Consider the following 12,682-nt stretch of genomic DNA (forward strand, 5'->3'; position numbering starts at 1 on the left):
AGAGCAGAAGTATAGCATATTCGACAGGGAGTTGCCAGCCCTCTGCCTTGCCTTACGCTATTTCCTCAAAGACTGGGATTTCATAGTCTTCACTGATCACAGGCCCCTCAGTTTTGCCTTCACCAATGTGTTGGGTCCGATGGTCCGTACAAGGTGTTTCGATACATTGGGACTACATGCCTTTTAGACATTGGGGTAGGCAGGAAATGTTTACGGTCAACTGCCTCAAAAACTTTGATCTCAACCAACCAGTAACTTTCCAGCCCCACAGCCTACCAAATATATGAACTGTTTACGAAATGTAGACCTGGCAACTCCGAACACCCGTTCTGGGGTGGGGGTAGTCAGATAGTGGGCTGCACTGATCTGCAAACGGGTCTGGCCTGGCGTCACCGTGGTCCCGGCTGGGTGCAAAGGATCATGGGGATCATGGTGATAAGCTCTTGGAGAGTTCCAGCAAAGTCATTTGGTGGTTCAGCTCACTCACAGCTTCCATGTGGTTTTTCTTTGGTTCGCTGCACACCATATCAATACACTATGTACATATATTTTAGTAAAAGTTAATTTTGGGTGGAGAGGGCTCATTTACATTCTACAGACACATGGTTCTTTGCAGCTGTTAGCTAGCTTCAGCATAAAGACAACACATTAGCATTTTAGATTTTTTAATTTTTTTAAACCCCACCCCACATATTAGCATTTTAAACACACATAATTCTTTGAGATGGAAGATGGAGAATTGTTGCTGATTTAAGTTGAAACCAAGAGGTGAAAGGATTTATGATGGTTCTTGAGATACTGAAAACAATAGGTGTTTTCTCAGAAGGATCTGTGTATGGGATCACGTGATGTGGGGTGACTAGGAGGAGGTAGAATCCCAGAGCTCCCAGGATCGAAAGAAAATAAATTGAGAAAAAACTTCAAAAGAATTGTCAGAATACTATTAAGGGACATAGGAAGTCATCTAGGATAGAATAATGACAAAAAAAGCAAACTCTCAGGTAAAAATGTGAAGGAATTAGTGTTGAAACAGGAGACCTGACTCGAGGTGCCTCGTGGTGGGGAAAATGGCAGGGCCACATTGAGGCCCGCTGAATGTGTCGATGCTCCAATCGAGCAGCCCTCCCAGCAGGAGAGACAGGACCTAGGAGAAGACAATGCTACAAGCTGGCAAGTAGCAACTGAAAGCTCTACCAGAACTCTTGGGGAGAGGGATAGGCTTGGGACCTCCTTCCCATAATGAGAATGCCAGGTTGGGCATCCTCACATCACGTGTGATGCCCACAGTGAAGCTGATGTGTGCAGTAGTTGCGGGGCAGAGAGGATGGGGAGTGCAGAGAATGAGCCAGGCTGAAAGTCTAAGAAGCAGGGAGAAACCAGTTTCAAGTCCATCATTGGAGTGAATGGCGTGGCATAACTCAGTTCCAACGGTGGGTGCAGCATAGATCGAGCAGTGCAGCAGGCTGCGAAGGAGTAGACAGCGTTGGGTAGGGTGAAGAAACAAGCTCCAGCAGCAGGTCCAGCGCTGGGTCGGAAGAAGCGGCGAGTACCAGCAGTGGGAACGACAAGACCGGGGAGGCCATGATGAGGAACCCGAAAGTGATGGAGGAAGGCTCTGTGGGGCCACAAGGCTCCAAAAAAAGGCTAACAAGGCAAAGCATGCAGGAGGGGTTGGAGTCCTCCCTGTGAGATGTGATGGAGGCGTTGGGCCTTCATGGAGGACAGACTCTCCCAGGCAATGGATAAATGGGCTCAGGACATGGGAGGAAAATTAGATAAAATGCAGGGTGCCCTCTTAGGACTGAAGAAAAGGATATCAGAGGTAGAAGAAAGAACGGGGGCAAGGGAAGATACCATACATAGTATGGGGAATAAACTAGATACACTAATGAAGGAGAGGGACAGTATATGGGGGAAGTTAGATGCCCTTGAAAATTATAGTAGGAGAAATAATATTAAAATAGTGGGGCTAAAAGAGGGGACCAAAGGACAGAACCCTGTGAGCTTTTTTCAAAGCGGGATCCCCAAGGTGCTAGCCAAAGGCACATTAGGGGAAAGAGTAGAAATAGAGAGGGCACATAGGTCCCTCCTCCTGAAACTGGGAAACTGGGCAGAAACCATGTACTTTCCTGGTGAAACTGTTATGTACCAGGACAGGGAAAAAAATATTGGGGGCAGCAGCAGCTGGTACAAAAAAGAGAGGATGTCCCATGGAAATAGAGGGGAATGAGGTTTTCTTTTACCCTGATATTAGTGCTGCACTTTTGAAGGCCAGGAAGGTTTCTGAGCCAACCAAAAGCCTGATAAAGCAGAAAGGGTATGACTGTGTTGAGATACCTGGCCACCCTGTAAGTGGTGTTACCAGTGGGGGAAAGGAAGTTTATTAATGACTCAGAGAGGGCATGCAATTTGCCGAAGATTTACCTACACTAGGGGTAAAAAGAAGAATTAAAGCCAAGATGGGGATTAACCCATATTGATGTATATTTTATTGTGTATTGTAAAGTATTCTGGCATTAAAAGATGTAAATATTGTGTCCTTAGCAAATAGCAGTGAAGTGATGTGTAATTTTCCTAGGAATCCATGGGAGATGGATGGAGGAGAAGATGGGTCAAAATCTGTTATGGGGGGGGAATGGTGATGACTTATAGGACATAGTCACTGAGGGAGGGGGGTGCGATATAGGTGAGGACCACAATGGGAAAATTGTTTGGAACTAACTAAATGTGTTACTTCTGTTTGCATTTGTGTTCTTCTTTTTCAACCTCCTTTGGTTAGTAATTTTAGTTTTTGACTTTTTCCTCCTGGATCTGACATGGCTCAGGCAGTCAGGGGCAGATGGCCGAAGACAAAGGGGTGGATGAGGAGGGGACTCAGGGCAGTAGAGGTACCAAAGAAATATAACTATAATAACCCCTGTGGCAATGGCTCAAAGCATAAAATTTGCAAGTTTCAATATCAACGGTCTGAATGGAACGATCAAGAGAAAAAGAGTCTTGGTATACGTTAAGAAAATGGGAGTGGATCTGGGCTTCCAAGAAACCCATTTAATGGAGTAAAAGCACCAAAAGTTAAAAAGAGGATGGGTGGGCCAGATATTAACCTCCTCTTTTGGTTCAAAGGGTGGGGGGGGGGGGGCGTTGGGGGTGACAATTCTGCTCGGGAAAAGTGGAATTTCTATGACTTTAATATTTATGCCGGACATTTTCCTGACATTGACTGAAGGAAAAGAGAATATTCTAATGGGGGAGATTTTAATTTTTGCCTGGACCCTGTTTTGGACAAGTCATCAAAGAAAACAGTGAAAACAAGGGCGGCATGTGACAGTATGAAAGAGCTGAATTTGATAGACATATGGAGGCTGAAGCATCTGAGGGAGAGGGACTATTTCTTCGACTCAAGGCAGCATGACTCCTATTCTAAAATAGATTTTTTTCTTGGCTTTAGTCAAGATGGGGACTAACCCATATTGATGTATATTTTATTGTGTAAACGGTAGGATCAAGGAGGTGAGACTTCTCTCAGATAATTAGTCTTTAGTAGTTAAGATTGAGATGCCGGATAAGCAGATAATGCCGGTATACAGATGGTGTCATAATGTATTGTTGTTAAAGAAGCCAGAGTTTTGTAGTTTCATTAGAATACAGATAGACATGTTTTGTCAGGGCAAATGTACCTCTACTCCAGATAAATTCCTTTTATGGCACACCCTCAAAGCATTATTGAGGGGTCAAATAATTGAATATACTAAAACAATAAAGAAAGATTACAAGAGGGAGGTGGGCGAATTAGAAGAAGAGATCACTTATTTAGAAAAGGACTTCTAAAAATCAGGTTTAGAAGATCAATATAGGGTTTTAACAAACAAGAAGCTGAAATATAACATGCTTCAAACATACAGCATTGGAAAAGGCCATATTATGGTCTAAGAAAAAATACTATGAATTGGGGGAAAGAGCCCACAAGGTCCTTGCATGGCAGTTGAAAGCAGAGCAGGCCTCAAGAACAATACAAACTGGGGATGGAAGGATCTCTTACAAACCAAAGGAAATTAATGACATCTTCTGGAAATTCTACAAAAGTTTATATAAATCAGAATTGGTAGGGAGATCAGATAAAATTGGTGAGTTCCTGTCTAAGATAGAGTTGCAAAATTTAGATCTGCGATGGCAGGAAGGTTTAGTCTGTCGCTTCATGGAAGAAGAAATAGTGAGCACATTGAAGGAGGATTCAGTGGAGGATTGGTTTCCACCCAAGTTCTACAAGGAATTCAAAGATATTTTGAATCCGCTTTATATGGAGGTGATAGATCAGGAAATGGAGACCCATAGACTCCCGGAATCTTTTTCGACAGCAATCATTATGATTATCTTGAGAAAATATAAGGACCCGTTAAAGCTGTCTTCTTATTTCACTATTAAATATGGACTGCAAGATAATAGCAAAGCCCTGACAAACAGATTGGCGAAATATTTGCCAGAAATAATCAATAAAGATCAAGTTGGCTTTGTACAAAAAAGACAGATGGCGGATAAAATTGGCAAACTACTAAGTATAATACATTTGGCACAAACCAGAAACGAGGGGGGGTCTTGCCGTTACTCTCAATGCAGAAAAGGCATTTGATAGATAAGTGTGGGACTTTTTATTCAGAGTGCTGGAAAAAATAAGGTTATGGCCAACTTTTATTAATTGGATAAGGACGCTATATCATGCGCTTAAGGCGAAAGTTGTGACTAACAGGCAAATTTCTCCAGCCTTCCCACTAACATGATCAAGTAGACAGGGATGCCCACTATCTCCAGCTCTTTACTGGCTATGGAACGGCTGAGGCCATTCACCAGGATCCAAACATCAAGGGGTTTAAAGTAGGCCAGAAAGAACATAAGGTCATCTTATTTGCTGATGATGTGCTGATATATCTGACAGACCCAGTAAACTCATTGTCTAAACTGCACTCTACTTTGGAAGACTATGGAGAGGTCTCTGGGAGCAAGATCAATTGGGACAAGAGCAAAATTATGCCACTTAGTGGGGGGAGGGGTGGGGGGTGGAAATCATAGCCAGTGTCAAAAGAATACTTATATAAAGTGGCCACAAAATGGGATTAAGTACCTGGGAGTCAAAATAGATAATAATCTAAACAATTTGTACAAATTAAATTACACCACCTTGCTGGGAAAAATCGAGGTGGACCTAATCAGGAGGACATAATGCTAATGGGCAGGGTCAACTGTTCGAAAATGAATGTGTTGCAAAATATTATTGGGCAGCCCAATATGTATCTCCTCACTCTTTGTGGGGGGAGAGGTACCATCCTGGGCACAAATTAGTCTGCACTTGGTGGCAAGAGGGTGGCAGAGGACTTTATTTATAAATGGGATGCCAAATTGTTATCTGGAAAAACACTCAGCCCCATATTAAAACAAATTATTCATATTTGGAGCAACATTAATCAATATTTAGGAATAAAACTGGGCCTGTCCCCAAAAATGCCCCTGACTCCAAATCGATTAATACCTTTGATGGTAGGTAACAAAATCTTGGATACCTGGTGTTGAAATGGCATCAATTGCATAGAGGACTGTTAAGAGCAGGGGCAACTTGTGTCATTTGAACAACTTAGGCAGAAGTATGATTTATCAAATAAGACATTCCACTGCTACCTTCAGATAAGATCTTTTCAACAGGACAAATTAGACCTTAGGGCAGTGACATAGAGACTATGATTCAAAGGGGGATCACATGGAAATTTATTTCGGCAATGACTTAGGACCGGCATAACTGCAGTCATCAATGCGAGATACAGGCTGGTGCAATACAGTTTTTTTCACCATCTGTACCTGACACTGCAAAAGATTAATAGATCTAAGCCAGAACTATCAGATCAATGTCTTAGATCTGGCATTGAGGCAGGAACCTTTGTGCATACAACCTGGACATGTTGTATGAGGCCCTTCTGGGTGGAACTAGGTAAAGTCCTAGGAAAAATCATAGGTAAGGAATTCCCACGGGACCCAGGTCTGTTCCTGTTGCATAACATAATGAACATAGGAATTAAAATGAAGCTGCCCAAATTCAATTTGTAATAATCGCATTGCTGGTAGCCAGGAGGTGCATAGCGGTTACCTGGAAGTCTGACTCTTGTCTGAATATTGCAGAGTGGATCAAGGAAATGCAAGCCTGTGGTCCCCTGGAGAAAAGCACATATAACTTAAGGGGAAGGAACGGCACTTTCCAAAAAGTTTGGCAACCGTACTTGAACCACATAGGAGCACGGTTATGAAGAGGACAATTTCTCCAATTCCTCCCCAACTCTGAGGGGGAGGGGGGAAGAGGGGCAAGGGGTCCGTCTCATTCCAGCCAGGAAAAATCAAGGGAAAAGAAAAAAATTGGCCTGATCCCGGGCAGCTGGGCCATGTCAGACCCCTGATATGATTTACTCCTTTGTTGTAAATGTTTTTAATGTTTTAAGTTGTTTTCTTTGATTGGTTATGTGTCAAGTGTTGGATATCGAGAGAATGGGTGGGGGGAGGGAGGTATGTTAGGCTTGGACTCAATAGAAAAACCTGTATAGAATGGATAAGGATAAGTTATTGATAATGACAATGTTGTAAACTGTTTGAGTCCAAGTTTGAAAAACTATAAATAGAGTATTTAAAAAAGCATCTGTGTAAACACACAGCCATTTTGTGTCCATGTGGACAGACATCACAGAAGCATGTTGCCTGATATGCTTTTAGCACCTAAGTGAAGAGTCAGAAAAAAAGCAGAAATGATGTCACATACCCATGTGACATGAGAGATTTGCCAGAAATATAGTATTGAAATCTAAGACAAAGGGGTCAGTTTGAAGAAACTCACCATCCTGTTTAGGCAGGAGTGAAAGCAGCAATATTTCTAGCAGAGGGGGAAAAAACTGCCTATATGTTACTAATAAAAGGGGAACACAGAAAAGTGAATTTCAAAAGGCATTCCACTTTCCGACTGCTTTTTCGAAAATAAAGAGTGCAGCTTCATCGTGGAAGAAGATAGAAGATCTGGATATTGACATCCTGGAAAGAGAGGACTTGCATTATCCTAATCACTGGAGATAGAACATAAGTGGCTTTTAAATAAGTTACACCACTTCTCATTTGTGGCCAGAAGATGGTCACTCCTGTTTGAAGAACCTCTCTGAAAGACAGCTCACCAAGACTTGAGAATTTTAAAGAGATCTGAAAGTATAATGCTTAAAAGTGCTTCATAATTACTTCTGAACTGTGATTTAAAAGGACCTTGAAGACAACAAGATATTTGAAACTGGACTTTTAAAAGTGACTTTTTCAGAATCAAGTTTAAACTGTAATGGTTTTGTACTTTAATACACACACATTTACATTTGCACATAGTGCGGTTAAATTTAGAGTTAAGTTTCAAGATAAGTAAGCAATGTTATGTTATTAATGAATTTACCATCGTCTGATGAATTTTCCATTGCTGTTCCTTTGTTAGTACTATTAAGGGTTTATTAGTTTGTAACAACATCAATTAACCTATAAACATTATGTTTTTGGAGGGTGGGAGGGAACTGGAGCACCCGGAGGAAACCCGTGCAGGCATGGGAAGAACATGCAAACTCCTTACAGACAGTGCCGGATTCAAACATTGATCACTGGTGCTGCAATAGCATTGTGCAAGCCACTACTATCATGATGTTGTCCCTTAAAATTATCCTTAAAGTTATCCTGAAAGTAAATTTTGTTTTAACTTGTTGAGTCAAGGGGAGCAAAAATACTCTTGCATCCATTGCATTGCCTCTTGATCCACTTTTCCCTCGTCCCCATCCTTACCACTCCTCATCCTCCCATGCCCAGAGTGACACCCTGGCTAAACTGAAAACATTTTAGTAAGGTAAATTGAATGTTCAGATTTATTGTCAGAGTACATGCATAATAACACATATAACCCTCAAATTCTTTTTTTCCAACAGGTCAGGCAGAATTTCTACTTATTGGTAGTGTAAAAGACTGTACCCAAGAAAAGATACATATACAAAAGGGAGAAATGTAAACTAAGAAAAAATGTCAACAACCTGACTGTGTAATACAGAAAAATATAGTAATGTGCAAATGAGAGTGCTTAAATGAGTCTCTGAGTGAGTTTGTTGTTTTAGAGTTTGATGGTGGAGTGGTAGCAATTGTTCCTGAATACGGTGGTATGAGTCTTGTGGCACTTATACTTCTTTCCTGATCGTAGCCAGCAAGAATAGAGCATATGCTGGGTCCTGTGGATCCTTGATGATCATTGCTACTTTCTGCAAACTACTGAGGAAGTAGAGGTGTTGACGTGCTTTCTTAGTGTGTTGGTTCCAGGAAAGGTCTTCTAAAATATTGACTCCCAAGAATTTTTGTTCATTCTCTCCACCTCTGATCCCCCAATGATCACTGGATCGTATTCCTCAGGTTTCTCCTTCCTAAAGTCACAATCAACCCCTTGGATTTGGTGACATTGAGTCCAAGGTTGTTATTGGTGCACATTTCAGCCAGTTTTCAATCTTGTATCCCGACTTATCGCCCCTTTTTATACAACCCACTACAAAGGTATGGTCACGTTGATTACGTACTGAGCCACACGGTCACTGGTGTAAAGGGAGTAGAGCAGGCATCTTAATACACAACCCTCTCATGCTGCACTACTGACGGAGATTGTGGAGGAGATATTCTTTCCAATTTTCACTGATTGGGGACTGGACGTGAGGAAAATCAAGATACAATTACACAGTGGGGCATTGAGGCATAGGGCTTGGTGTTTGTTGATCAGTGTTGAGGAGATGATGGTGTTAAATCTGATGCTTACAACTTTTTGATTCAGATGTTCCATGGCTTTGTGTAGAGCCAGTGAGGTGGCATCTGCCATAGACCTGTTGCTGTGGTAGGAGAAATGGAACAGATGCATGTCACTGCTCAGTCAAGAACTGATATTCCTTCAACTGCTGCCTTTCAAAGTACTTCATCACTGTGGATCTGAGTGCCACTGGTTGGTAGTCATTTAGGCAAGTCACATCTCTCTTCTTGGGCACAGGTACAATTGAGGCCTGTTAGAAACAGGTGGGTACCACACCCTGTCAGAGTGAGATGTTGAAGATATCCGTGAATACTGTAACAGATTTTAGATATGTTTTTGGGAGATAAATTGGGGTAGGTTTTTTAAGCCGCTTTCAGGTGCTCAGAAGCAGATAATGCGCTGGCAGACATGGCTGGGATGTTCAGGTGGCCGCTGAGAAGACGCCTTTCTGTCACCTGAACGTGCCGGCTGAAAGAGAGCCACGTCCGAATGAACGCCGGTTCCTGTGGACTGTGGCTGTAGTCATGGCTTGTTTATGGAGGATCCTTGTAGCAGCAAATTGTGGACAGCACGGGACTTCAGAGCTGGAGTGGCTGGCGCAGGACATCAGGGGCCTGAAGTCCCACTCCGGCCACCCCATCCCTGTAGTCCCGCGCTGGCTGCCCCAGTCCCATAGTCCCGCGACGGCCACTCCAGCCCCGAGGTCCCGCACTAGCCGCCTCAGCCCCGTAATCCCACGCCGGAGGGCTGTCAGGCAGTGGGGAGGGTAGGTGTCTGCAGTGGGGAGGGTAGCAGTCAGCAGTGGGGAGGGTAGGCGTCGGCAGTGGGGAGGGTAGGTGTCAGTGGGTCACCAGCTGACTGTCAACAGCCCACCTACTGCTAGGCACCTGAAAGCTGCTAGCCACTTTGCCTTGCTGCTTTCAGGTATCTCGGGAGACCGGTCTGAGCCGGAGATTATACCTCCCTGAGGAGGGTTAGGTAAGAGCTCCTCGGGACCGGGCTCTTCACTTTCAGGTGGCCTCCTGACAGCCGCATTTGGGTATTTTAGGCAGCTTTACATTCGGCTATTCTGGCCACCTAAAAGCACCTTTAGTGTAGGTCACATACAAACACTTTAAAACAGATGTAAAATACTGGAGCTCTGCTCATGCTAGACAGGCCAGCTCCAAGAGCCTTTGCAAAAGCTTTGGAGAGTGCCAAAGAGACTTCACTAATGGATTGTTGTTTACAAAATGGCAACAGATGAAAGAACTCATCGGAGCCACAGGCTGTCTGGAGTGGAACTTGCTGTTCTAAGAGCATCATGTGGTTTTGCAAGCAAAGAGAGTAAAACAGGTTTTTTTTCCCCCAGAGAGAGATAATTCATTTCTGCAGTTTTACAGTCAGCAGCAGCAGCTGGAACTGGAACAGGACAAACTGGTAAACTTGAGGAAAACCCCATTTGGAAGATGGGTTGTGAGTGCTTAGTTCAGCCTGGTCAAAGCCCTTGTGGTTCATACAAGAGGAGAGGACTGGTTGCCTGATGTTTCACTTGAAATAAGTGAAACAGAATGGAACTCTGTGGTGACCTGAAAGAAAGAAGTTATCATCTGGAAAACCCTGATGGGGCAAGTTTCTTCAGCAAGACACTGAAGTCGCTGTTCAGAAGGAATCAGTTGTGGGTGTCCAGCGAACAACAATCTCTCTCTGAAAACTGACAAGAACCTTTCTGAGCGGTAACCATTTACCTTTCAAGCACCAAAACCTGGTGAAGTTCATAAATGTTAAATTCTGTGCACAGTATAAGAATTGCCTGCAACCAGTAAACTTGGAGGAATGAGAAGTGAGATTGGACTGTGAATCAAATAACTTTTCTGAACTTACATACATGTTACATACACGTGTGCTTAGAATTAGAAGGGGGTTAATTTAGGTTAGTTAATAGTGATAAGATAAATTTTGATCCTGTTTTCATGTTTAATGATAATTAAAAGCAACTTTTGTTTAAGTAATCATTTGTCCTGGTGAATCTCTGTTGCTGCAGGGTTTTGGAGTCCTCTGGGCTTATAACATTGGTCAGCACAGGTTTTCAGTTCTCACTGGGTATTCCATCTGGACTGGATGCTCTCGTTGGATTTACTCACCTGAATGTAGCCTGCATGTCAATCTGTATACTTACAGTAGAGAATCATCAGGGGACAAGGGGGGTACAATGCTTCTCCTAGTTCTGGTGGTCATATCGGGTGTATTGTTTCCACTCCTAACACTTACTTTGGTAGCTTGTTTTATACACTCAATATCCTCTGTGTGGAAAAAGGAACACCCTCAAGTACCTTTTAAATCTTTCCCCTCTTACCTTAAATCTATGCCCTAATTTTAGATTTCCTTTCCCTGGGGAAAAAAAGGCTGACTATTTACCTTATATATACTCCTCATGATTTTATAAACTTACAGTTCCTTCAATTTTCTACACTCCATGTAGAAAAATCCCAGCCTTCATAATTCAAGCCTCATCAGTCCCAGTAACTTTTTGTGAATTTTTTCTGCATCTTTTCCAGCATAATGATATCTTTTCTATAGCTGGGTGACCAGAATTGTGCACAATACTCCAAGTGCAACCTCACCAATATTTTTCAGAGTTGTAACATTATGCTCCTCTTCTTGTACTCGAGGCCCTAGCTAATGAAGGCAAGTATGCTAAACACCTTTTTCACCATCTTGTGTTTGTTTTGAATTGCTTTTCTCTTTTCAGTAGCATGCCAGGAATGTCTCTGGGTCCCTAAATTGTCAGCAGCTGCATTTGTAGAGCACCCCTGGTAAGAAATTGAGGTGGGGTGTGGGCTGGGAGCAAAAGTTGTAGAAAATGACCTTGCTTTATCAAAATGACTTTGCTTTATCAAAACTCAGTGGTAGTCAGTATGCAATGACAACTACATTTTAAGAGAATTCATGCTCAAGCGTCTTTCACTCCCTGAACTGGAGCAGAAACTTGTTCTCCACTCAGGGGAACTACCTAAAAAAATATTTCCTCAATATGTGAATGCTAAGCACTGGGCAAAAGTTTGTGTTTATATGTGAACTTTACCAAGGTTATGATTGACATTTTTCTTCTGTAATTATTTTCAGTTACTACCAGCACTTTAGCCATGGGAGTCAACTTGCCAGCTCACTTAGTGGTCATTAAATCCACAATGCATTACGCAGGAGGAATGTTTCAAGAATACAGTGAAACTGATATACTTCAAATGATGGGCCGAGCAGGTCGACCTCAGGTAGATGCTAAGAATTGCTGAAGGATGCCACAAATAATGTTTTGAGGAAATGTGTTCTGAGGCTTCAGTTTTGCATTATGTGTAGCGATGACTTGAACGAAAGATTAAAAGGATGGACATTTAAGTTTTCAATAATAGGGTGACCAGAGGGGCTGTCTGAAAATTAAGAAATTTGCCCTGTACCCATTCATTACTCAAAACGCAGAGGTACTGGAGTAACTCAGCCGGTCTCGCAGCATCCATAGGAGGTAAAGATATATTAAACAATGTTTTTGGCCTCAAGGTTTCAGTCATACCTCAAGGTAACCTTCCTTTGAGAAAGGGTTGAAGCCCAAAATGTCGGTAATATAGCTTTACCTCCAATGGATGCTTCAAGTCCATCTGAGTTCTTCCAGCATCTCTGTGTTTTGACCACAATCACAGTGCCTGCAGATTTTCAGGTTTCACCCTTTTAGTACTGTTGACAAGTTGTTTGTCTTGAATTTTCATGCTTGTTCTTTAGTCACTAAGGGTAACTAGTGTAACATTTAACATTTTGTGCATTGTAAAATATTTGCTGGAAAAAATGAGGAAGAGTAGAAGCTAAGTCCAAGGAAGGGAAGAG

At 42.5% G+C, this 12,682-nt stretch overlaps 1 protein-coding gene across 10 annotated transcripts in view; it reads left to right on the top strand.

Moving 5' to 3' along the window:
- hfm1 (helicase for meiosis 1) overlaps nt 1-12,682 on the top strand; it is a 197,843-nt gene that overhangs the window by 67,440 nt on the left and 117,721 nt on the right. For all 10 annotated transcript variants that reach the window (XM_069939173.1, XM_069939172.1, XM_069939178.1 and 7 more), the window contains one exon: nt 11,933-12,078. In XM_069939173.1, the coding sequence (XP_069795274.1) occupies nt 11,933-12,078 (146 nt within the window). The remainder of the gene's footprint in view (nt 1-11,932; nt 12,079-12,682) is intronic.

Source organism: Narcine bancroftii, chromosome 5 (genome assembly GCF_036971445.1).
Source record: "Narcine bancroftii isolate sNarBan1 chromosome 5, sNarBan1.hap1, whole genome shotgun sequence".
NCBI classification, from domain to species: domain Eukaryota; kingdom Metazoa; phylum Chordata; class Chondrichthyes; order Torpediniformes; family Narcinidae; genus Narcine; species Narcine bancroftii.